We start from the raw sequence: 25611 nt of genomic DNA, 5'->3' as shown, positions 1-25611 counted from the left end.
CCCTGGCTCAGTGACTTTGGATCCACCTGAAGGTGCTGTCTGGGGGTGGGGACAGAGAGCAGGGTGAAGAGAGCAGGATGTTATTTCCTCTCTAAAGCTGGGAGCGCACCTGTCGGCAGGTGCTGGCTGCCTCCAGGCTTAGCTGGTTCTAGGAAGAGGCATCTGTCCAACTGGGGCTCTGCCAACCGTTATGGCCTGCTGCCTGGAGTCTGCACTGCCGCTGCTGCTACTACTGCTGCTGGGTGAGAGCCCGTCTCCTCCCTGGCCCTAGCTCTGGCCCTGGCCCTGGCCCTGGCCCCTGCCCCATGCCCTCTCTGGCCTAATCCTCAGGGACAAGGTGGGATTGTAAGAGTGACTAAAGAAAAAGCTGGGTTGCTGAAAGGGAAGCTCAAAAATGGCTTGTGTTTTTGTGGCTGAGGACCTGTCACAATATGCCCCTGCTATACAATGCCTTTCCATTCAGCTGAGCCACCCTTCCCAATTCTAGCCTTGATACCTGTGCCTCGGGAAACTTTCTTTTTCCGTTCCTTCCCCTGCCCAAATGTGGTCCTCAGAGCTCCTACTCTCGGGAGTTCCCTACTGACTCATGGTGGCTCTTAGATTGGAGACATGTCATGTTGAGAGGAGCACATTTAAGGGTGATGGATGAGAGGCCAGGTCAGGTAGTTTTACTGAGTCTGGGATGCCAGAGAGGTAAGAGGGTGGGAAAAGGAAGTGCCATAAACCTGAATTTGGTGACTTGGCTGGATTTACATATGTCCAGTGGCAAGTTCGGACATAGCTGCCAGGCCTACTGATGCCAATCCTACAGAATTAGGCATTCTCTTTTCCCTGAATGTGTCATCTGTGACTTATATGTTTTCAATGAGACTACTTACTGATAAACGTCCAGGTCTGTCTCAAGATAAAATCCTATGGTCTGCCATCAGGGGTCTGGTCTGTCTGAATCCATATCTGGAAGCCAGGGCTTGAACGTGCTGTTCAATATACAGTATCTGTCTGGAGAATCCAATGCTCAGAATCCCCTTTTGTGGTCTAGAGCCAGAATCCCAATGGGGAAAGATAGGTTAGACTCAGATCACTGAAGCATTTGGACAGGAGTCAGGGGGCACAGGTCAGGAAAGAAGGAGGGCCAGAAACCTATAGATTTACTAACCAGGTGTCATGTGTCAGAGAAGCAAACATCAGTGTGCCAAGAGGAGCATGAGGAGTGCCATTTTCAATGTGTCCATTAAGCCTCAGTGTCCTGTCGGGTGGAGCTGGGGAGGATGGAAGGGGCCCAGTAGACCCTCTGTGGATGCACGTGCCATTTCTGGAGATGGTGGTGGAGGTTGAACCTCAGCTTCTGGGGAAAGGTCAGGCCCAATCTCCGAGTACTGCATCCATTCACAACCTGGGTAGATATCCCTAGTACCTGTTCATGCCCCTTCTTATCTCTCCCCTTGGGTTTGGATATACATACCACCCCCCAAAAAATTCCGGGGTGTGGAATGTGGAGAAGCAAGCACAGAGGACTGCAGCCTGCCCGCCCTTCACCAGGGTCTGCGAGCTCCACCGACGGGAATCGCTGCGTGGACGCGGCGGAGGCGTGCACAGCAGACGAGCAGTGCCAGCAGCTACGCTCTGAGTACGTGGCACGATGCCTGGGTCGGGCAGAGCCGGGAGGAACCGGGGGCTGCGTGCGCTCCCGCTGCCGCCGTGCCCTGCGCCGCTTCTTCGCCCGCGGGCCTCCGGCGCTCACCCATGCGCTGCTCTTCTGCGGATGTGAAGGCCCAGCGTGCGCCGAGCGCCGGCGCCAGACTTTCGCGCCCGCCTGCGCGTTCTCGGGCCCCGGGCCGGTGCTGCCCTCCTGCCTGAAGCCCCTGGACCGCTGCGAGCGCAGCCGCCTGTGCCGGTGCGTGCGGGGCGGGCTGGGCTGCTCACCCGCGTCCGGACGCAAGCAGGCCCCGTCTCCTTGCCTTCCAGGCCTCGTGCGCTCCGGTGCCCGGCTCCCGCGCCCGCTGCTCGGAGGACGGGGGCCTGCGTTGTCTGCGCGCCTACGCAGGCCTCGTAGGTACGCTGGGCGGCCTCGGACGGGCGGGCGGGGCGGCAGACTTGGGGCGCCCCTCACACATCCCGGGGGTCCCCGCAGGCACCGTGGTCACCCCCAACTACCTGGACAACGTGAGCGCGCGCGTCGCGCCCTGGTGTGGTTGTGAGGCCAGCGGAAACCGGCGCGAAGAGTGCGAAGCCTTCCGCAAGCTCTTTACAGGGAACCCCTGCTTGGGTGAGGGGACTGGAGATCCCGGGGAACCACGGATATCTATGGCCCAGTCCAAGCCGCCTGGCCCGTGGGGACCCTTAAAATATTTACATCGCGTCTTATTTGATGTGGGTGTTGGACTGTGTGCACATACCATGGTGCATGGGTAGAAGTTAGAGGACAATTTGTCAGCTTCTCTATACCATGTGGGTCCCCGGGTTAGCACTGGGGTCGTCAGTTTTGGTGGCCAAGTGCCTTTGCCTGCTGAGCCATCTTGCTGGCTAATGTGAGCCCATTTTTGATGGAAGGAAACTGAGGTTCTTTGAGTAGCTGTTTCCAGATAGCAGATCACTCAAGAATTCTAGAGGTGCAGGAATCTCTGAGGGCTAGAAAGGATGAGTTAAAACATGTCCAGGGGCCTGGAGCTGGCTGAGACTCCTTTGACACTAATGGGGAGGCCTTTCCCTCCATGTACTCCAACATAATGCTGCTGTTCTAGCCTCGGGGTGGAATGGCTCAGTTTCAGATTTCTGGGGGCCTTTTTGAAGCCTGTCTCTGCCACGTAGTTGCTGAGAGTTAAACTCTTATTAATCCCGATTGTGTTGAGGATGGGGAGGGCGCTTGTCAACTTTACTAGCACTTTGTGTGTCACTCTTAGCACAGTGACCTTCCATCTCAGGCCATGCCTTGCAGGTTTCAGGTGGTGTCTTATTTTGTCCCAAGGGAGTGGGGCTGTTTCTAGGGTTTCCTGGCCAAGCCTTCTCTGGATCTCTCCACTCCGTAGATGGTGCCATACAAGCCTTTGAAAGCTTGCAGCCATCAATTCTGCAGGACCAGCAGAACCCCTACCAGAATGCTGGGTGCTGTTTCCCACGGGTAGGTATGGGGGGAGGACGGGGAGTTGACAGTCTCTGCATCCCTCTTGTCTGTACTTACCCTTCCCAGGCAGGCCACGGTGAGGGGCCTGAGTGGCCTGAGAAGAGATGGAGGCAGAAACGGTCTCCATTTTGTCCTCACTCTCAAGGTGTCCTCCATGTCCTCGATGTCCGCACTCACTGTCCTGGCTCTCCAGGTTCTGCTCTGATTAGGAAGGTGAACCGTGGCCAACACAGTTGACTGTCATGTTTCCAGATTACTGATCACTGAGCTGAAACTCCCTTGCCCTCAGGTCTGCTGTCCTTTGCAGGTCTGAAACCCTGTGAGGCTGTCCCCTGGATTGAGGGCCGGAGGCTAGGGTCTGACTGAAAAGCCTGTGTTCCCCTGTCAGTAGGCATCTTGTGTGTTTTCTTCACCGTCCTTGAGATAAGCACCTGTAGATGAGGCCTCACTGGGCCCCTTGGGCTCACAGAGCAGGACGAGGCTAGTCTCTGCTCCTAGAATTTGGAGCTATCCTTTTCCAAGAAGACACGGCACTAAGGAGGTCATGTGAACAGACTGACAGACAAGACTGCCTAAACACCCTCCCAGTTAGCCATTACTCACCTTTAAGGCTACCCGTGCCCCAGGACCAGCACTGACGTTGCTTGTTACCTATGCCATGGTGTTGTGTAGATATTAAAGAGAGACTCAGGACCCTCCTGCTCAGCATCCACTGGCTTCCCAGCCTCTCCCTGCTTTGGTTTCTCCAGCACCTGCAGTGGCTCAATAAACCCATGTGCACTGAGACCAACCTGGTTTTCTGTCATCTGACCTGGAAATGTGGAGACCCCTGTGGCCTTGGATACCTCCAGAACTACTCCTGAGTCTGAAAACCTGAGAATGAATATACCCATCTCTGGAGCAGCAGCCAGCAACTGAGATTGAGGGCAGGTGTTGCAGTTTCTTTGCAAACTCAAAGATGGTGTTTGCTGGCATTATCAGCGAGCTCTGGGCTTTTGCCAGGTCTTGCCTAACTAACAGACAGGCCATACTGGGTTGAGGAAATGCCTGAACAAACTGGGCTGAAGCACATCTGACTCCAGGGTTCAAAAGATCTTGTGATGGTCAGTCTTCACATAGCTGCTCGAAGGCTAGAAAAGGCCCTACTGAAGGGTAAGAAAGGGTGCCACCATCTGGAGCTTTACATTCTCTCAGCATCTCAGCAGAGATCGCTGCGAGAAAGGCACGCCTCCTTTCCAGCATTCATGGATGATATGCTAGTGGCCCAGTGTGGGTCATGGATCTTTTGCTGAGGAAAGTCACAGCCAGCAGGTCACCTGGTGTAGGAGGGATGGTTTCTCAGAGGAGGTATTGAGCAGAGTGAGAGTGAAGCTGGGTCCACACTTCCCATTTCACAAAGAGAATTCCCTTCCCCACCTGCATGGGACCGGACACCTGTGCACGTGTGGGTGGGGAGAGGCAGGGTGTGTTGGGGCCAGGGAGCAATGAAAGCATCACTCTTCCCTGCTTACTACAACTACAAAGTGGCTCCAACACAGGATGAACTCTGCTGATTTCCTTATGTGAGTGTGCTCAACTCCACTGCTTGTTTGACTGATATTTAGCATAAAATGTAGACATTAAAATGTACGTATTGCCTGAGTATACATATATGTACCATATGTATGCAGGTGCCCATAAAGACCAGAAGAGGGGGAGATGGCTCAGCGGGTAAGAGCACCGACTGCTCTTCTGAAGGTCTTAAGTTCAAATCCCAGCAACCACATGGTGGCTCACAACCACCAGTAATGGGATCTGACACCCTCTTCTGGTGCATCTGAAGACAGCTACAGTGAACTTTTTTATTATAATAAATACATATTTAAAAAAAGAGAGAGAGACCAGAAGAGGGCATTAGATCACCTGGAACTAGAGCTCCAGGAAGCTGTGAGCCATTTGATGTGGGTCCTGGGACTTGAACCCAGGCCCTCTGCAATGCTCTTAAGCAAGACATTTTTTTAAAGTGAAATGATTCTAAATAAAAATACAATTCTGGATAGAAAGTGTGGATATAAGCCTTCCAAAGCTAGTAGGAAGATGAAGTGGAAATAATCAAGTTGGTGATGGTCGCTGTCCTAAGGCCAGGTGCTGGCAAAGAAACAAAAACTGGCCCAGCTGCTCACACTGGGACCGAAGAGTCATTTCAAATGGTAAAGGTGTGATTACATTATAGATCTTGAGGAATCCACCCAAGCAGGCCCTAAACACAATCTCATGTTTCCTCTATAAAACCAGTGCAGAGAGGTAGTTCAAGGACAGGCAGAGCTTGGAGTAATGCAGCCATAGGCAAGGAATATGTCTGAAGCCAGTGTAACATCCCAGGAGCCTCCAAAGGGGAACAGCTCTGCCACAGTGCTGACAACAAACTTTTTTGTTTTTTAAACTACCAAGACTGGCAAGTGCTGCAACAGTCCCAGGAAACTAGTGGAAAAAAACTGTTTGGTTTCTGTTACTTCTACTTAAAAAGGCCCTGGTTTCCATCTGGTGCTGTTTGGCACGGTGCCTTAAAGCTGAGCCCATCTCTGTCCTCCCCATCACAACTTTCAGCCTCCACATCCTGCCAGGAAGTGTCAGACAGCAGTCTTGGCCGTGAGCCTGGTTCTCGGTTACCTGTAGTTGGCACTGATTTCACAGCTGGCAGGTGGCACAGTGAGGCTGAGACAGAAAAGCAGGTGCTAAAAGCATTCTGTGGATTTATCAGTGGAAACTTCATGGCTCATGTATGTTCCTCTGGCTTGGGGCCCAGCAACCAGGTGCAAAGTGGTTGTGCAAACCACCTACTGACCTTACTGCCCTTTCCTTACCCTCCCTAAAGGAGTCGGGCATAGTCAAGCTCATTAAACCAAATCACTTTTACAGGAAATGTGGACACTGGCCAGTGAAACTGATAGGGGACAGAACACCCACAGGAGGGGAGAGGATGGGATGGTAACGAGAGAAGCAGACATCACATCTCTCAGAAACAGGTGCTATTTGGCAGTGTCTCAAAGCTGAGTCTATCTCTGTCCTCCCCATCTCCTTCTGACCCAAGGGGCAAGCCTGAGCCTCAGAGTGATTGATTGCCCTTGTTCCCTCCGTCCTTACACATGTTCTGCCAGCTGGCGTGGAGATATGGGACAGATCTCTAGATGTTAACCCACTGTTTGCTCAGAGTAGGTTCCTGTTTCTCTTACTTGTTTTTGTAAGTGGAATTATGAACCAAATTCTTGACAAAACTCTAGAAGGGACAGTGGCAGTACAGTTTCCAGGGTGGTTCTAACACAAGAGCCATGGGGCTGCAGACTCTCCTAGGCTTTCCTGGTCCACATTTTCTCACACTTAAATGAGTCAAGTGTTAAGATCTACTTGTGATCTCGGTACTAAGGAGGTTAAGGCAAAAAGATGGATTTAAGGCAGACTGATTTGTACAGTGAGAGCTTTTCTCAAAATGCCAAAATAATGAACCAGATAGTTCCCAGAACAAAGAAGGATATAAGGAAAGATTATGAAGGCAAAGTACAAAACTCACAGGGCAGGGCTAGAGCAAAGGAGAGCACTGAGTTCACAGGTGGGTGCTGGGAACTTGTGCAGCAGTGTCCTCTGAATTGAAAGTCTTCCACCCTGGAGGCAAACTTCTCAAGACACAGGATGTAAAAGAGAAGAGGAACAACACGATGCTTTAGGACAGGATGTTCATAAAGAGTTGAAGTCCTCCATCCTACAGGGAAGCTTGTAAAGTAAATTTAAAGTAGCTCCAGGAAGTTCCTGAAACTGATCAGATTAACTAGGCTCTTCCTTTCCTAAGACTATATATATGAGGTTAAGACTCCAGAGAGTCACTATTAGACAAGACCAGCTGCAAAGACAACCCCCAGACAAGCTGGGCTCCTAGAAAAAGACTCAGAATGAGCAGCCTGTAAGCATAGAGACCAGCTAAGCAGCTGGAAAGAAACAAAAACTGGCCCAGCTGCTCAGACCAACTTAGCCACTGGAATATTCCTGCTCTTCAGCCCACTTTGTGCTAGCCATAGCAAAACTCTCCTGCTGCTCATTTGGCACACTCATCTCAGACAACCACATACTTGTTCCCTCCATGAAGCTGAGCCAGAAGGTGGCTTAGGATCCTCTGGAGATGGAGTTGCTTGGAACCAGGCTTGGACCCCCTGGAAGAACAGTATGTGCTCTTCATTGCCAACCCATCTCTCCACCCTCATGTTTTTGAGACAGGGTCCTACTCTGGAGCCAGGATGGGTCTTGAACTCATTATGTAACCCAAGATGACCTCACACTTGGGATAATCTTCCTACATCAGCCTCCTAAATGCTAGGATTGGGGCTAGAGGAAAGGTTCAGCAGTGAAGAGCACCTACTGCTCTTGTGGAGAAACTGGGTTCAGTTCCCAACATCCTCATGCTGCCTCACAACTGTAAGTCCCATTCAAGGGTATAATGTACTTTCTTCTGTATTCTGTAGGCATGGCAAGTATATGATGTACATACATACATTTAACATGTATGTACATTTAACATTCATGTACACAAAATAAAAACAAACCTTTAAACATCAAAGTCCTAGGATTCTAGGCATGAACTTGTAGCCAGTCTGTGTTACTCTGTAGGTTCTTTTTCCCACCCTTTATCCCCCTGTCACTAGATAGAGAAAGAAGGGCAGAGGTGGGGAGAGGGCAGAGGTGGGGAGAGGGCAGAGAGAGGGGTGAAGAGGAGGAGGAAGAAGAGAGGAAGAGGGAGATCTCGGAATCTAATGTCTTCTTGTTTCTTCTTTGAGCAAGACTACTAACCACAACATACCCCCCAGAATGACTATAGCCCCCCACCACAATGACCACCAACCACCAACCCTCCCTATTAGGGCCTCATTTACATACCCTCAGAAAAGTTCCCAGAATTCCAAATGTCATACCATCCCAGAAACTATCTCCAGGTGGCAAAAACCATACTTCTGCTAGAGCACGAGGCAAATCATAGTCAGCTGCTGGGAACAGTCCAAAGCAGCCCTAATCCCTGCCACGCACAGTTTGCATGACGGCGGTATTTGAGGCGTAAACCTCAAGGAAAGTCAGTCTCCTGCCTCCGCATTGTCGCCTGGCACCCCAAACTCAGAGGTAGCCCAGATATGTCCTCGTACTTGAGTGCTAGGGGCCCACCAAGATATCATTTCTTTATAGCAAGAAAGAGAAAATTTGGACATTGCTCTTTGACCTTCACCAATGTTCTAACATCCTAGTTAAACCCTGGAATGTTAAGCCATTCTAACTAATTGCCTCCAGCATTTTGGGTAGGGCATTAAAGCTTACAGAAAGAGACAGCATAGAGCATTGAGCAGCAGGCAGTCTACATTCAGCATTCTAGATTCAGAAGTCTGCATTTCAACATTAGGACTTGCTTGCACTTGGACTAGAACCAGAGCTTAGGTGGATTAGGACTTAGATCTATGCAGTCAGTAGCCCCCCTGGGCCTAGAGCGCTTGGGCCCGGGGGGTGCAGCACCAGTTGAGATTTGAGAGAGTGAGCATTCGAGATTCAAGCATTCAGCATTGAAGATTCGAGATTCGAGCCTCTGCCCTCCTGGCTCCCGCACCCGCAGCACCCTGGGACTCCGGCCCAGCCCATGCGGCCCGAGTGTGCTCAGAGCCCAGGGTTGCTGCACCAGTCCAGAGGAGATGGCTGATGTTTTAGATTCAGTGTGTTTTAGGTGGCCTCAGATGTACCTCGACTACTGACCTGCCAGATTTTTCATTTCTCTTTTGCAATGATTGTAAAAGCCTCATGTCATTTTTAAAGAAATACACTCAGCCTTACACCACTTGCATTGTTTGTTTGTCAAAGCCGAATCCCGTGCACACCTGGCAAGAACCCATCGTCCTGTGGAACAAGGGACCCCGTAAGAAACCCCAGTCTGTGGCAAATCCCCACACCTAGGATTAAAGTGAAAACACATTCTTATATTTCTGTATTTTTTAAGGAAACCAAAATTGCAGAATTGTGACATTCCCTCCCCTTCTGTTTTAAGCCATTAATTGTGCTGTGTAGAGGGAAATTATAAAGAGACATTTTCAATGAGATAAGCAATTTCTGGGTCAGTGGCCAAGGTTTTCAGGCCCCTCCTGTCTGCTGAGGTGGCTTTGCCTTTGACGTAGAGAAACCATAGCAGCTGAGCCACCTCATCGCCTATGTTAAGTTGCATCTCTACCTTTACATATGCCACAATTTTAATTTCTCCTTTGAAATCTTTATATATATTTCCTGGATGCATAATGAATCCTTAGGAAGTCAATCCACTCTTTCCCAAGATCGTCCTTACTGTCCCTGAGGGCAAAAGACCATTAACTCCAAGAGCTATTTTATAACATTGAATTTTGGGGGGTAGAGTAAGATGTTTATCTGTGGCCAAGTCTAGAGCCATGCTGCCTGCAATAGCATTAAATCTCCAGTGTCCAGTGAAGGTTTTGAGTCTGCATGTAACTCCCTGGTTGAAATGGCTCATAGTTTTTGCTGCAGGGCCTCAAGCTAGGCTCCCAAGGCCATTTTCTGATGGTAGTAAGTTACCTTGAATATTTCTTTGAATCTACACTCATTGGTCCAGTAGCAACCCTGGCCACATTGTCTGCATACCCTTGAAAACCTAGGCCTTCTTTCTGGTTTATATTTAGAAAAACCATTGCCCTTAAATATGTCTTGTGTACAATTTTGTTGCAAATGACTATATTTCTCACAATTAAAGCATCAGGCGTTTTGAGATCTGAGACCTAAAGGTCTTGCAAAGGTCACAGTCTCTTTGCAAATGATCGTATTTGCTGCAATTGAAGCATAGGGCATTTTGACATTAGAGACCTCTAGCTACAGCTTGATCAATGATAGCATGGTACACATTAAAACCAATATTGGTCTTATTCCTTATTCACTTATCCATAGGCACTGCTCATGTCTTTAAAGGTCTAGTGACTTTTTTATATACGGTATTTGCATTGCCATACACCAAGGTCTCTATCAACACCTGCCTTGTGTCAGGATCTGATAGGGCTTTGTTCACAGCTGAGACTAATCTTTGTAAAAACACCAGTGAAGGCTTCTCCAGAGCCTTGGATACTCTTTGTAAATGAACTGAACTTTTTCTTGGCTCCTCCTTTGTCCCAAGGTGTTATAGCCACTGAGGCAACACTGATCTATAGTAGTTTCATAACACTAAGTCTGTTCTTGTACATTAGAGTACTGCCCTTTACGGAGCAACTGGTCTTTTACTATATTAATTCCCCTCACTCTTATTTTACTGTTCAATATTTACAGCTTCTTTCCTCCACCATGTTAACCATTGCAACGACTGACAGCCTCTAGTATAGCCATCACCAGTCCCTTCCTATCTTGGGAAGGGATTCTATTTCATGTAGCCCAGATATTTAGAATTTGTTCCACATAAGGAGAGTGCATTTCATATGAAATCATGGCCTTTATTTATTTATTTATTTATTTATTTATTTATTTATTTATTTTATGTGTATGAGTACACTGTAGTTGTACAGATGGCTGCTGGGAATTGAACTCAGGACCTCTGCTTGCTCCAGCAGAGCTCACTCCAGTGTAATGCACTGTAGCTGTTTTCAGACACACCAGAAGAGGGCGTCAGATCTCATTACGGGTGGTTGTGAGCCACCATGTGGTTGCTGGGATCCGAACTCAGGACCTTCAGAAGAGCAGTCAGTGCTCTTACCTGCTGAGCCATCTTGCCAGCCCAAAATCATGGTCTTTTAAAAACACCCTAGACCTATCATTTCTATAGGATGCTATCCTATTTCACCTTAATCTTGTTCCACACCATTAGCAGGCATGTGCTGTATGACTGACTACTAGGAAAGCTGATGGTGATCTCTGTAACCCCCAACCACCCCTCCTCCCACTCTGTCAGAATTCTGGTTTAAGATTTAACGCTTTCTCTTGAGATGGGCTATTTCATCAGATTGTCCTTTGTTTGTGTGTTTGTTTGTTCAGCTTTTTTTCTGGCCCGATGGCCCTCCAGTGCAGTTTCTTTGGGAAACTACTGCACCCTTCTTAGTCACTGGGAGTAAGCCTTTTGTTCTCTTTTCCCATGCTTCTTGCCTCCCAAGAGCTTCCATCTCCACCTACAAATTCTCCAGTTTTGCTGCCAACTCTGTAAGCCTTTTAGAAAAGAGAGTAGAGTGACACCTTTTGTTTTCCCATTTCAGAAATTTTGTGTTTGTTTCTCAAGCTGCTCCATTTTCACCCAAAAATTTTCCAGCTGCTTTGCCATATTCCAACCTACTTAAAAAACAGAATATATAAAGAAGAAAAGCAAAAACAAAGCAAATCAAAGCAAACAACAAGACCCCACAAAATCCCCTCTGGGAGCAAATCAAGGATTATCCCAGCAGCAACATCCACAATCCATTCCTTCATCCCCTGCTGCTTCCTCTATGGCATTTTTGAGTCCCAAGTTGGGTGCCACTTGTAGCCAGTCTTTGTTACTTTGTGGGTTTTCCCCTACCCTTTCTCTTGGTTTTACCCCCCCCATCACTAGATAGGACATAAAGGAAGATAGAGATGGAGAGAGAGATAGAGATCTCTGAATCTAATTTGTTGTGTCTTCTTCAAGCAAGACAGTATACTAACAAACCATAACCAATCTCCTAAATTACCAACAATCATCCACTCTGCCTATTGGGACTCTAGCATTTATATACCATCTGAGGAGTTTCCAGAATTCCAGATGTCACACAATCACAGAAACTATCTGTAGCTGGCAAAACCATACCTCTGCTAGAACATGAGAAAAGCCATAGCTGCTGCAATCAGTCCAAAGCAGTTCAATATGTATCATACACCCGGGATTAAAATGAAAATACATTCTTATATTTCTGTTTTTTAAAGAAACCAAAATTCCAGAATTGTCACTACATGAACCACTACACCTGGCTTAGAACTCAACTTGTGATGACTTGCTCAAGGAAACACAATGGTGTAGGCCTGTAATCCCAATACTTTTGAGGAGAGAACAAGAGGATCAGAATTTAAGATCATTCTTGGCTATAAAGCCAATTTGAGATCAGCCTGGAGTACATGATATTCTCACAGGGCTGGAGAGAGAGCTCAGTGGTTAGGAGCCCTGGCTGTTCTTCCAGAGGACGGAGGTTCAATTTCCAGCACCCAAGTCATAATGTACTTCCTCTGGCCTCTGTGGCACCACAAACATGTAGTATTTAGACATACATGCAGGCAAAACACCCATATGCATAAAAAATTGATATTAAAAAAATCAACCAAGTACAGTTATCTCCAGCTTTTCTCCCTCCAGCTAAAAACTTGTTGCTTTCCAAATTATTAACCAAACAACCTCCCATGTCTGACAGAACCCCACCTTCAGCAGGCTGCTGCTTCACTTTTCCCAGTGCCTGTCATCTGCCATGAAACCAACGCCAAATGTCTTCAGTGTAGTAACAGGTGAATGATGCTCCAGGGTTCAGATCTGGAAAATAAAGGCCTTCATCTCTGCCAGCTTGCCTTCATGCCTCTGAGCCAAGCAACTACCATCTTGGGGCATTCAGCTGTGCCCTCTTGCAAAAAACATCATCCCAGATAATCTTGTTGACAGCTTACACCCCAGTATATATGGGTGGAGTAGGGCCTTAGATTCTCACCTGAGTGTCCCTACTATCTGTTGTATGCAGCTCTGCCTTAGATGCACATTACCTGGAGGTTGGTCAGTCTGTTTTTGGGCTGTCTTGTCTGTCTGCCTGCCTACTTATCTATCTATCTATCGATCGATCGATCGATCCATCCATCCATCCATCTATATGTGTGCCAGGGAAAACTGGATTGGGAGCTCCATCTATGTGGGTCTGGCAAGCCCTCATCCCTGCTGGGTAAGGCTTTTTCAGGGTATGGATTGTTAGGGGGAGGAGTATCCACACTTCTGTAAGTAATACCTCATCTATGTTTTGCAAGGAAGCCAAATAAACTCACTGGTTTTCTAGTGAACTTTGGTGGAATTGTGCCTTAGTTTCTTGCTGGGACCCTTGAAGGGACAGGCATTGCTTACATTTCTCTCTGGGAAGGAATTTTAGGAACAGATACCCAGAATAGCTCTTCTTGATCAGGTAGTTTTTGTGTATGTGGTATTTCAGGGACCCATGTTCCTGCCAACACTTTAACTTGTGAACTCCAGGGAAGGCCCCTGGAGTTTTTCTGTGCAAAAGTCTGGTGTTATCACTTTTCCAACATTTTATCAGCCATGGCCCAGTGTGGACCCAACCTAATTTTCAGAGCCAGGGTAATGTGGAATAATATAGTTCAACCACAAGAACTGGGTGAGCACACAGCATTGTCACTGCTAGGTTTTGTTGAGACAAGAGTCTCTCCATGTAACCCAGGCTAGCCTTGAGCCTGCAGCAATCCTCTGCCTCAGTCTAGCATCATGTAACAGGGATGAAGCCTATAGGAAGTCTCCCCACTACACCTTGAAGTGGCTCTAATCAAGCTGAGAATGAGGCAAGATGTAAAGACAGAGGAATTATGGGGACACGACAGGGAGAAGAATCTTACCCTGGAGTCTGACTAAACCTTCACCAGATGAAAAACCAGAATCCAGGAACAATTAAAAATATTTGCTGTCGAAGCTGCCAACTGAGTTAATATGCCTCTCATACACACTTTTATATTAAAGTAACAATGACTCAGACTTAAGGTCTGAATCGATATGACTGGGTCCTGGGGATCTTATCAATTGCAATCTTGCCAGGTGCCTCTCAGAACTGTCTGGTGATCTTACGTGGTTTTTCTTTCTATTTATTTTATTTTATTTTATTTTTTGGTCTGGCTCACATATGTTTCTTAACAACCCTTTGAAATCAAACCTCACCATCATCCTGTATCAGTGTTGTGAAAGTAAAGACTACTCAACTAACTTAACAATAACAACCAAAACCAAACCAAACCACTCAACAAGCTGTGCCTCTCTTCCCAATTTGGTCTTCCTACAGCTTTCCTTTTGAGAAGTCTGCATGATGCTCTCCAGCAGTCTTACTCTCTTCTAACCCCTCTGCTTGATTGGGGTTGAGGAAGTAAAGGCTGTCCTGGAAGCTGTGTAGACCAGGCTGGCCTAGATTGCCACCATGCCCAGCACCCCTCAGCTTACTTAAGTCTATTATTAAAATATCTTTTTAAAAAAGATTTATTATATGTAAGTACACTGTAGCTGTTTTCAGACACACCAGAAGAAGTCATCAGATCTCATTACAGATGGTTGTAAGCCACCATGTGGTTGCTGGGATTTGAACTCAGGACCTACGGAAGATGCAGACAGTGCTCTTAATCACTGAGCCATCTCTCTAGCACCCTATTAAAATATCTTTATGACGTCAAAGAGATGCTCACTGATAAGTCTGACCTGAGTTTGAATTCCAGGTCTTACAAGGTAAGAGAGAACTGATTCCTAGAGTTGTGCTCTGACCTCCACTGTGTGCTGTGGCACATACATTCACACACACACCCTAAGCAAGTAAATGTTTTTAAATCTGGGACTGGAGATGGCTCATCAGGTAAAGGTTCATGCTGCCAAGGTTGAAGTCCTGAGTTTGTTTTTCAGGCCACTTCCATTAAGTTTTTGTTTGCTCTCCACATGCATGCGGTGTCATATATACACCCACATACGCAGACACAAACGTTAAAAGAAGTCCTTAAACTCCTCACTAAACTTACTAAGCTCTGCTTCATAAACTGAAACTTTTCAGTGTGGAAGCCAAGAGTCTCGAGTTGCAGTCCCTACTCTAGGGGATTCATCCGGCTGCCAAGGGTGGCAATGCACTGCTGTGTCTCTGTCTCCTCACTGCTAACATAAGGACTAAAGTGTAAACACAAAATAAAGCAACCAGCATTATATATTCAGAACAAACCCCACATTTTTACCAGATCTACTTTTATTTCAGAAGGAATTTTGTATTACAGTATTTACTTTTGTTTATATACAAGTGCTTCACATTTGCATTTAAAATGCAGACCCCCCTTAATTCTCTTGTTCCTGATTAAATTAGCTGTTAATTTACAATACAAAAAATACCAAAAAATTGCAGTCCTAAATGTATAACACCAACAATCCCAGCAATTAAATAGTTTACAATACTTACTTCATATTTACACAAGTGCAACAGATGCTAAATTACACATATTAACAAACTAAGCTTGGATCAAAACAAAACAACTGTAAAGAACCAGAAAAGATATCCAGAGGCAGAATTAGTTCAGCAGGCTTCACTAGTGTTTTGTGCAGTCAAGTTCTGAGAGCAGCTTCTGTTATTGCCTTTAGGAGAGAAGGTGCCAGTTTCTCTCTGCACTCTGGAGGGCACCCGAGGGCTCCCTGCAGGCAGGGTGTGGAGCTCCAGAGCCTCTGCTCAGCTGGAGGCCATGCTGATGTCTCATTCCAAAGCTGTGCTGGGAGGTTGTGACCAGGGTCAACATTTCAGATTTCCTCAGGGAGCCAAGGCTCACCCTTGGAAGAACCTTTTGGCTTCTTGGTTCTGCTTCCAGGAAGCCATCCTAGGATGACAGTTGTCTTCCCCTCAGTCACTGCCCTAATGTTAGCTTAGCTTAGAAGTGTTTAGTAAATATTTGTTGAACAGATCAATTAAAGGACACCAAGGGTCAAAGGTTTTCATAAAAACAGCACCATCCCCCAAGGAGGTGAATCACTTTCTCACCGTGCACACTCTGCTGTGTAGAAAGAGGACAGGCGCTGGCAGGCTGCATTGTCACCTACTAGAGGCGCTCTGCTCTTGTTTATCCAATTCCCTAAAGAGATCCGATCTTACACTTTGAGCCTTCCAGATATTCTGGTATTTTCCTTTTGCTGACAGTCTTCTTCCAGGTTAGGTCAGGGGGCAATGGGTTGCTTTCCTGTCACACTCTTTGGACCTTTCAGAGCCCTCTCCAGACTGTGTAGGGAAGACCAGGACGGGGACAGGAGGCTGAGGTGCTGGGAAATAGTGCTATTATCAACAAATGAGCCCTCCCATCCCCAGTTTTTAGTATAAAAAGAACATGGTTCTCAGAAATGTCATTAAAATTTTAGACAAAGCCACAACAGTGTAGCTGAGAGAGCCCCTTTGCAAAGTCTGACGTTCATAGGTGACAGTCTTTGAATTTAAAGAGTAACAGAACAACTCACCCCACAGAGATGCCAGAAATCACAAGGAGCATTTGAAATTACAAAAGTGATGAACACTCTTGCTTCCTGAGTTCTCTTGTGTACTGCCATGTAAATAGACACACTGCCTGGCTCTTCATAGGTTCATTTGTTTTGAGACAGGCTCTTGCTATGTCGCCCAGGCTATTCTTGAATTCTTTATTTTTGTTTTGTCTTTGTGTTGGCTGTGCACCAAGTGCACCACCACAGGCACCCGAGGAGGCCAGAAGAGGGTGTCAGGTTATCTGGAATTGTAGTCACAGGTTATGAGCCACCAGAGGGTACTGGTAACTTTATTGGTGTCCTGTCCAGGAGCAGCCAGTGCTCTTAACCACTGAGCCATCTCTCCAGCCCCATCTTTGAATTCTTTCTTCCTGCCTCTGTCTTCTGAATGGCTCACAGCTGTGTGTCACGGCACTTGCTCTCTTCCTAGGTATTCTAAGAGCTGAATCATTGTTTAGTTCCTAATGGCACAAGGCTACGGAACACACCAGCATGGTGTACAGTGCCTTATCAACACATCAGGGCCTGGTAAGATGACTTTCCAGAGCTTGGATACCCAGTATATGGCACAGAAACAGATTAGGTGAAACTCAGATGTTAAAGTTTAATAAAAATACATTATGATACTTTTCTGTTTATGTACACCCTGAATGTCTGTCTGAACATTCTGGACACTACAGTATAGTTATGTACAAGTGCAAGGTCAGTGTCTTCATGACTATTTTATATACATGTTCTCTCGTGACACAGTTACTGGGTCACAACTCCAGTCCATCTTGGTAACTGGCTCTGAGCTGAGCTCTTCTTCCCTGCCATTCCCCTCTGCTTTAAGCCTGAAGGGAGCTGTTGGCTATAAAGGAGATGCAGGAGAAGCTGGCTGTTTCTCCATTACAGGAACAGAAATAAATGCCATTTGCTTCTTTTGAAAGAACAAACAGTATCCCTAAGCGGGGTGGGGGTGGGGGGACATAAGCAGGTAGGTGGGAGCCATGGTATGTATTATTTCAAAGTATTGGACTAACATAGAAGCAACTTCTTTGGCCAAAGAAATTTGGTCCTTTGAGCAAAGCAGAGGGGGAATTTCCTTACATATGGACAAGCCCTAGTGTGACTTCCCTTTCTTTCTTTTGGCCAAGAGTCCCCTGGGTTGTTACAGAGATGGAAGGCTAGACCACACAGATAGTTATGTGCTGGGTTTTGGTAGTGATGTAGGGAGCTCCTAACTGCATAGGGGATGAGGCTGGGATCATTTCTAGAACTTTCTGCTCTTTAATAGTGATGTGAAGAGTCGTGTTTTGAGAGGTGAGTCTTACAGCAGTGTGTTGTGCATCAGTGATTTATGGTTCAGCTTGGAAATGTCACTTCAGAAGAGTCTTGGGAGGAATGGGGTTAGTGTGGGGCTTAGAGAAAGGCTCCCTCTTCAGCACTGCATTTAAAGGTGAGATATTACAGCTTTTGTTCTTCTGATTGCTAACTTCTCCAAACTCATACATTTGAGCACTGTTGCCTAGAGGGCTATTCTAGTCAGGTAATAGCAGAACTGTAGGACATGAAGCAGGAGAGGACAGGTGTGAGGCTGCTTCATAATGCCAGAATACTGAGCACCATAAATGGGGAAATGCAATGTCCAGGCAAGGTCCTGGGCACAGAGCAAAGGACCACTCACTCCTCCTAACAGGGTAATCTTGTTTGGAAGCAGGTCTTGTCCCTTCCAGTCTCCTCATGTGCTTTTCATCCTCATGAGCATTCACCACCTCCTCACAGCCCCCAGCTGGGTCAGGAGGAGTCTGGACCAGCTCCTACCCAGGGGAGACGGAACCAGATCCCTTTCCCCAATGCCAGGCACCATCCCTCTTCTAGTGTGTATTCCATTCAGCCTGGGGATGACCCACAGGTTCCCACAGGTCAGTGCGAGCAGCTGTAGGAAGACAGAGCCAGGTGTCCCAGGTGTCAGTGCTCTCTTCTGCCTGAGAGGCACATGACAAGGGCAAGTGCATTCTGGGGTGCCTTGGCAGAAGGAGCCCAGAGGGCTGATCAAACATCAGGCCTAAAGTGACACTAGGCTGGGGCTGGGGGTCATTCAGTCCCTATTGCTAGTATTCCCTAGTAAATGTTTCTTGGGATGAGAATTACTCTTTCTTGGGTGCAAGTTAGACTTAAAAAAAAAAACAAAACTGCAATGGTAGTTACTTAAATTTTACAAGAATGTAGGAATGCAATCATGTAAAAACTTAGGCTTACTAATGTTCCAATTGCTAGATCTATTTAAAGTCTAGGCACTTAGTGTGTGTGTGCACATGTGCATGTGTGTAAGACAGAGTGAGAGAAAGAGAAGAATGGATTAAAATTAAATTAATCAAGTTTCTAAAGAGAATTATAAGTTGCATTTGTTTATATTCTAACTCCATTGACCTTCACATTTAGAACAGCCCTCTTTGCTGGGCCTGGGGGTCCTAGCATTTGGGAGGCAGAGGCAGGTGGATCTTTGTGAGTTCAGTCCAGCCTGATCTACATAGTGAGTTCCAGGCCAGCTAGGACTACACAGTGAGACCCTGTCTCCAACAAAACAAAACAAAACCAACCAAAACAAAACAAAATAAGGCCCCCATCAATTATACTTTGATATGACTTCCAAAGAGAAAGATCATTATTAATTCTCAGCTAGAAAAAAAGCTACTTCCTGGAAGAGAGTAAAAGCACATCTTGTAAAAAGACAGCGAGCTTCAGATGAGAACAATTCATCTGAGGAGTGTCAGAGGACCATGCTGGAGAGCTGCTGACCGAGGTCATCCCTTCTGTAGTTGAGATTCCCAAGAGGAGCTTTCACAAGGGACCTCAGCATCACTTTCAGCTCTCACAGGGTCTGTACTGGTCTCCTCCACACATGAGTAGAGCAGACCACTCCTGGACCTGTAATTAAATTATTTCCTACACAGAAGTAAAAGGTTAGATGCTGGACACAGAAGGGGTGAACCGTCAAAACAGCTTGTATGATCATGCACGTGAGTTGGATGCTTCAAGGGTTTCCAGTCTTCTGCCCCACACCTGCTTCCTGCCTGCAGCTTCCCCTGTAGACAGCTTAGTGGACCACATGCCCCTCTGTGGGGGCGAGTTCCTGCCCCAGTATCAAATGCAGGTTCCAGGCTGTGCAGGGGGCTGCTGCTTCCGGTTTCTTATAGCTCCTGACTTCTCCTTGTACACTATTGGCATCTGCTGAGAAATGTCCACCAGGGCACTGGCCACAGCGAGACCTTGGAAGAACCCACAAGAGGGGACACGTGTCATGAAGCAGCTTACTTTTTTATAAAATAATTTCAGATTCCTTTTTACATTTCCTTAGTGAAAGATAAAGGTATTCATGGGAGTCTTTCCATGTCACACCCCTTCCCACGGGGTGATGGTTTCAGCTTATGTATGCACACCTAACTACTCATTCTCTCTCCTCCATAGCACATCACCAAAGCTCTGCCTCAGGGTGGCAAGTGGATGAGAGTGCAACCATGCTCTGAGTGGTACCTTCTCCTGCCTGTTTCCAGAAGGTAGCAATGAAAGTATCACTACTTCACAGTGAGATGTGATTTACTGTGCTACTGGCCTAGTGTGAGCTACTAAAACTGTGTGTACGCACTTCCTCAAAAAGAGAAAGTACAGGAAGATTGGCATCGCTAATCTTGCTGTCGTGTGGGCCTCAAGAAGGGAGCAGTGCTTCATGAGGATTTCCAGAGGGGAGAAGCAGTAGGTAAAGGGTGAGGAAGGAAAAGCTGTTACATCTCTATGTAAGATCTGTTCCATTTCTCTGCCTACCAAAGACTTGCACTTTGGAAGCAGGAGATGCTGCCCAGCGTGCCAGATCAGCGTCACTCTGTTCAAAGTAAGGTTAATTCAGAGACTCAGTGCCTAGGGGATGCCAAGTAAGATGAAGACAATGGATTCTAACTCATCATATACAAACAAGGCTTCCCTTGAGGGCTGGACACAGATAAAGGACACTTTCCTACAAACTCAAGGTTATTTTGGCTGAGACAACGCTGGGTCCCTCAGACCGCTGCACCTGAGTATAGTCCTAAGCAGAATACTACGTGAGGCATTCCTATGCAGTTTCAGAATTAAGGTATGTCCTACACTGCATTTCTTACTGGGTTGTGTTTACAGTAAGAGCCTTTCCTTTGCAACAGGGCCCACAATACAGCCCCAGCTCATCTAGACCTCACTATGAACAATCTTCCTTCTCTGCCTCCAGCTTTAAGGCATGGTTTATATAAATTATGACTTACATGTTTGATGGAAATCTATAAAAGATACTGGTAAAATATGTAGTAAGTTGTAAAAATACTAATGATTGTTATAAAAAAAATAGTAGGTCTATATTTGATCCTTAGCAACACCCAAATGGAAAAAAATTCAAAACTATAAAAAAGTATATAGTAGGGGGTAGAGAGATGGCTCAGCAGTTACAAGCCCTGGCTGTTCTTCCAGAGGACCTGGGTTCAATTCTCAGCACCCACATGGTAACTCTAGTTCCAGGGGATATGATCCCCTCACAGATACATACATGTAGGCAGATTACCAATGCACATAAAAATATAAGCATGTAAGTAATTTAAAAAAGCATATAGTAAAAATAATTTCCTCCTGTTCCTGCCCTAAAACACCACTGGTACCTATTTCCTGTAGAGATTTTTTTTTTTTAAAAAAAAAAACATGCTGAAGAATAAATATTTGTAATATGCAGTATACATCTAGGAGCTGTGGGTAGGTTGGTTGGTAGAGTATCTGCCTAGCATACATGAGGCCGTGGGTTTGAGCCTCTGTGCCACATAAACCAGGAGTAGTGATGCACCTCAGCACTGAGGAGGAGGAGGCAGGATGATCAGAAGTTCAAAGTCATCCTTGGCTACAAATGTGGCTTGAAAACAGTAGAGGCTCCTCCTACCTCCAAAGGCTATATCATTATTTCAATGAAATGAAAGTTGGTCTGCACTAATCCAGTAGAATTATAATTTTCAAAATGTCCTTTATGTTTTCATAATACTTTTTTATGCCTTATATTTAAAACAAGCTGGGCATGAAAGGTCACACCTGTAACCCCAGTACTCTGGAGGCTGAGGTAGGAGGATAACTATGAGTTTGAAGTCAGCCTGGGCTATGTAATGAGTTTTTGTTGTTGTTTGGTTTTTTGAGACAGGGTTTCCTCTATGTAGCTCTACTTGTCCTGGAATTTACTCTTTAGACCAGGCTGGCCTCAAACTCAGAGGTCTGCCTGCCTCCCCACCTCCTCCCAATATCCGCCCCCCACCCCACCCCCCACCCCTGGTGCTAGGACATAAGGCATGAGCCACCACTGCCTGGCCTATGATGAGCACTAGTCCAGCTAAGGCTTCATAGCAAGTTGTGGAGCATGGCTAGAACTATGTACTTGGGCAACACAAGCTTTGAGGTCATGGCTGGAAGCCAGAGGCCTGGAGATGATTAGGAGCTTATCAAGGAAGAAAAAGCCTAAATTTGAGATAAGAACAAAGGTTTTTAAAAAAAAAAAGCAGGGATCAATAGAGTCAAGGGGACCAGAAGCATGAATGGCAGAGGAAGCTGTGCACTGTGAGGAGGGTCCTGGACTTCCACCCCAGGACAGGAATGTCAGTGCTCAGAACACAGTTTGGGGACTACAGAATTGTCTCACTAAAGCTCTGTGCCAGAGGCAGCACTGTGCACTGGCCCCATACCTAGGTTCTACACCAGAAGAAGTGTCTAAGACTTAGTCCTTCACAGACCAATATCTGTCATTGTGTGTTATCTACTCACCTGACTGACCAGGAGGAGGGATTCCTCCCAGTCCTCGAGGGAGCCTCACAAATACAGAGAGGACTGCGGCTTTGTTACCAAAGCAGGGCTCCAGGGCAATGGGCTTAGGAACAGTCTGGAGGAAGAGAACAGAAGCACCTTAACTCACCCACACTCTGCAGAGTCAGGTGCTTGTAAGGTCACAGGAGGTCTCCACAGGCACTGCTCCAGAGCTGTGTGAGTGCTAGGGAGGCCCACGCCAGTGGCTTTCTTGGTGTCAGTGCTGGCAGTCTGTCTGGTGACCTGCTGCACAGTTCTGCACACTTGGCACAAGCAGACCCAGATATGATGGAGAGAGCTACCTGTTTTATATTCATTTCCCAGCCACTAGGTCATAAATCTGTAGGGTTTAAGAGCTTGTGAAAGCTCACCAAATGGATTCTTCATCCATTTACTGAATGTTTCAGCTCTAGAAAATATATTCATTCTCTGTTGCAGACTTTATTTTTAAAAAAGAATTTTATAGGCTGGGGAGATAACTCAATGGTTAAGAACACTTTCTCATGTAGAGGACCTGAGTTTAGTTCCCAGCACTCACAGCGCAGCCTACAACCATCTGGAACTCCAATTCCAGGCACCTAGTGCCTCTGTGGTTACAGGCATGTATGTGGTACACAGACATATAAGCAGGTAAAACACCCATATACAGTAAAAAATAAGATGAGAAGACAAAGCTAAGGAGGAAAACAGCATTCCACCATGGTTTCTCAAGTTCCTCCCTGACTCCTCCCAATGAGAGATTATGACCTAGAAAGACAGCTCAAGTAAGTCCTGCTTCTCACTATATAGCCCAGTAGGGTCTTCAATTTGTAACCCTCCTGTCTCAGCATCTTGGTGCTGTGAGGCACGAAGTCTGGCTCCCTCCTTTCTTCCCTTTCTCCCTCCTCTCCTCCCTCCTTGGTCTTTTCTTTTAAGCCACTGGAAGTTACTATTTTACTTTGTCTCAGTGTATTTGATTATTCTGGATGGGTAAGTGGAATGATACAGCATCTTTTACTTAGCACGACTTAAGGTTTGTTTATGCTGTAGCATACATTAGAAAACAATTTCTAGTAGTAACTTGCTCCTTTGCATATATACCCACCCACTGACAGTCCTTGATTGCTTTTACTCTCTGTTATGAATGTGCTGCTGTCATAAACACTGGCATTAGAATAACCCCCCACAGTACACTTTTGTATTGTTTTAGTTTTCTTGAGACAAAATCTTGTTCAGTAGCCCAGGCTGGTCTCGAATTTGCAGTGATTCTCCTGCATCGTACTTCAAGTACTGAGATTACAGGCATGTGCCACCAGTAGTAGCTACATTTTATAGTCTAAGAAGGTGCACAAAGATTCCAGCTTCTAAATGTGGTGACAAATGGTGTGTGCATGTGTGTGTATGTGTTTGTAAGTGCATGTGTGGGTATGCATGCACATGTGCACATCTCCCTCAGTTGTTCTTCAATTTACTTACTGAGGCAGGGCCTCTTGCTGAGAACTCACCAATTCTGGCTAGCCTAGCTTACTCTGGGAATCCTGTTATCCTGCCTGCCCGGCTTTTAATTGAGTACTGGGGCTCTGAAAAAAATGTGTGTGTGTTAGTTCAATTTAGCTGCCTTCTCCCCGCCCCTCTTTCTTTTTCCTAAAATACAGGGTCTCATCATGTAGCCTCGCTGTTCTGGAACTCACAGAGATCCTGCCTGCCTCTGCCTCCTAAGAACTGAGATTAAAGTGCCATCACACCTAACCCAGTTTAGATATTTTCAAATAAAAACTTTAAAGTATTATGCCACAGAACACTTTAATTTGCATGTTAAAATCTGACATGGCTGACTGATGACAGGAACAACTGGAAAAGTAAAGCCACAGAGCTTTACTTTTCTGCTGACTAACAGGAGTGGAGACAGGAGTGACACAGAGCGCTTGCAATCTCTAGCCTGGCAGACTCAGGCCTGAGTTCTGAAAAGCTATATGGATCTTTGAGCCACTTCTCACCTTTATACTTCCCCCAATGAGATCAGGAGGTTCTTCATCTGTTTCCAAGGCAACGTTTACAGAAGCAAAGGGACGGCTGGCCATCTGTTGCATCTCCCGAAGAAGTTGCTAATAAATAATATAGTATTATTAATATGCTTAGTACTGAGATTTTATTAGTGAATACTAGATATTAAAATACTGCATTCTCACTGATTCAAACTGATAAGATGCAGTGTTGCTTCTGTGACAGCTGAGGAAAACTGGACATGACACGGTGCTAGGTAGCACAAGGTATCAAATTTTGTTAGATGTGTTAATACTATTATATTTTTATAAAAAGTCCTTACCAGTAAGAAATAAAAGTTAAAATAGTAAAGGATATAATGCTATAATATCTGCTAGTTGAGTATGTAAAAGGGCAGAGACTTACCTTTTTATATTTTTGTTGCTACATTAAAATCACTCTAGCTTGCTTTGTGTTAAAACCTGAACCTGTTCCCAGAGCAACAACAATAAAAAAGATGGCTGACAGGATGTAAGACTACTCTCCCCTGAGAGAGATGCTGCTGAGAACACTAATGAATGTGGTACTGCAGAGGACAAGAACATGAAGGACTCTAGATTTGGGGGCGGGGTGGATACATAAGGATAGGTGTTCAATGTATCAAGGCTTCAATGTCTTCTTTAAATGAGATTTGTGTGTGTGTTTATAAGAGAGTGTCTCATGTAGCCCAGGCTGGCCCTGAACTTACTGGATGACTCTGAACTTCTTCTACTCCTCCCTTACCCAACCACACACGACTTGAAATGTTCTCACATTGGGTCAAATGGGATATGACAGCACACACCTCAGATACGGAATGGGGGCATTCATTCCTACGTCACCAATGATATGAGGTCTTCTGAGGTTAAGCTGTGGGAGACAAACTGGCCTTGCTCCAACCCACCTTCTAGGAGATGGGACCCTGACCTACATAAATCATCACTGTTTGGGAAACTTTATGTTAAAATTTACTTAAAATCCAGTAATAGATTCCTGTTGTTAGATCATCTCAGATCCTAATACCTCCACTGCTCTGCTACATGTAGACTCCTCCCTTATAATGTCCATAAATGTAAGAAGTTTCCTTTGTTCTGTAAGTTGCTGTTACTTATCCTATTGCAGTCTCTGAGCATTACTGAAAGACTAGATGACCTAATATGTGTCAGCACATCTCTCTACTGAACCTGGAAAGAATTTCTGTTAACTCAGCAAACCCAGTCTGGGTTCTGTAATACTATAGATGCAGGGTCACAGGAAGACAGTTGCTATCCCACTGCAGCACTTCTCTAGAACCTCTGCCAAGAGGACAGGAGATAAAGGTAGGTAAAGAACTTCTATCAGGCCGGGCAGTGGTGGCACACACCTTTAATCCCAGCACTTGGGAGGTAGAGGCAGGCGGATTTCTGAGTTCAAGGCCAGCCTGGTC

The 25611-nt window shown here is 46.1% G+C and overlaps 2 protein-coding genes across 2 annotated transcripts in view; one reads left to right on the top strand and one right to left on the bottom strand.

The window, feature by feature from the left end:
- Positions 1-190: 190 nt before the first annotated feature.
- Positions 191-4760, top strand: Gfra4 (GDNF family receptor alpha 4). The gene is made up of 5 exons (XM_031373260.1): positions 191-242; positions 1540-1894; positions 1944-2053; positions 2132-2266; positions 3027-4760. The coding sequence occupies exons 1-5, from the start codon at positions 191-193 to the stop codon at positions 3356-3358; spliced, it is 984 nt and encodes a 327-aa protein (XP_031229120.1). The 3' UTR covers positions 3359-4760.
- A 10303-nt stretch (positions 4761-15063) lies between these two features.
- Atrn (attractin) overlaps positions 15064-25611 on the bottom strand; it is a 114924-nt gene continuing 104376 nt past the window's right edge. The window contains exons 27-29 of the mRNA XM_031371927.1: positions 24161-24268; positions 22146-22260; positions 15064-19597 (exon numbers count right to left, since the gene is read on the bottom strand). Coding sequence (XP_031227787.1) covers positions 19473-19597; positions 22146-22260; positions 24161-24268 — 348 coding nt within the window. The 3' untranslated portion in view covers positions 15064-19472. The remainder of the gene's footprint in view (positions 19598-22145; positions 22261-24160; positions 24269-25611) is intronic.

Source organism: Mastomys coucha, unplaced genomic scaffold, assembly GCF_008632895.1.
Source record: "Mastomys coucha isolate ucsf_1 unplaced genomic scaffold, UCSF_Mcou_1 pScaffold15, whole genome shotgun sequence".
In the NCBI taxonomy this organism is placed as follows: domain Eukaryota; kingdom Metazoa; phylum Chordata; class Mammalia; order Rodentia; family Muridae; genus Mastomys; species Mastomys coucha.
This window is presented reverse-complemented; position numbering and strand designations above follow the sequence as displayed.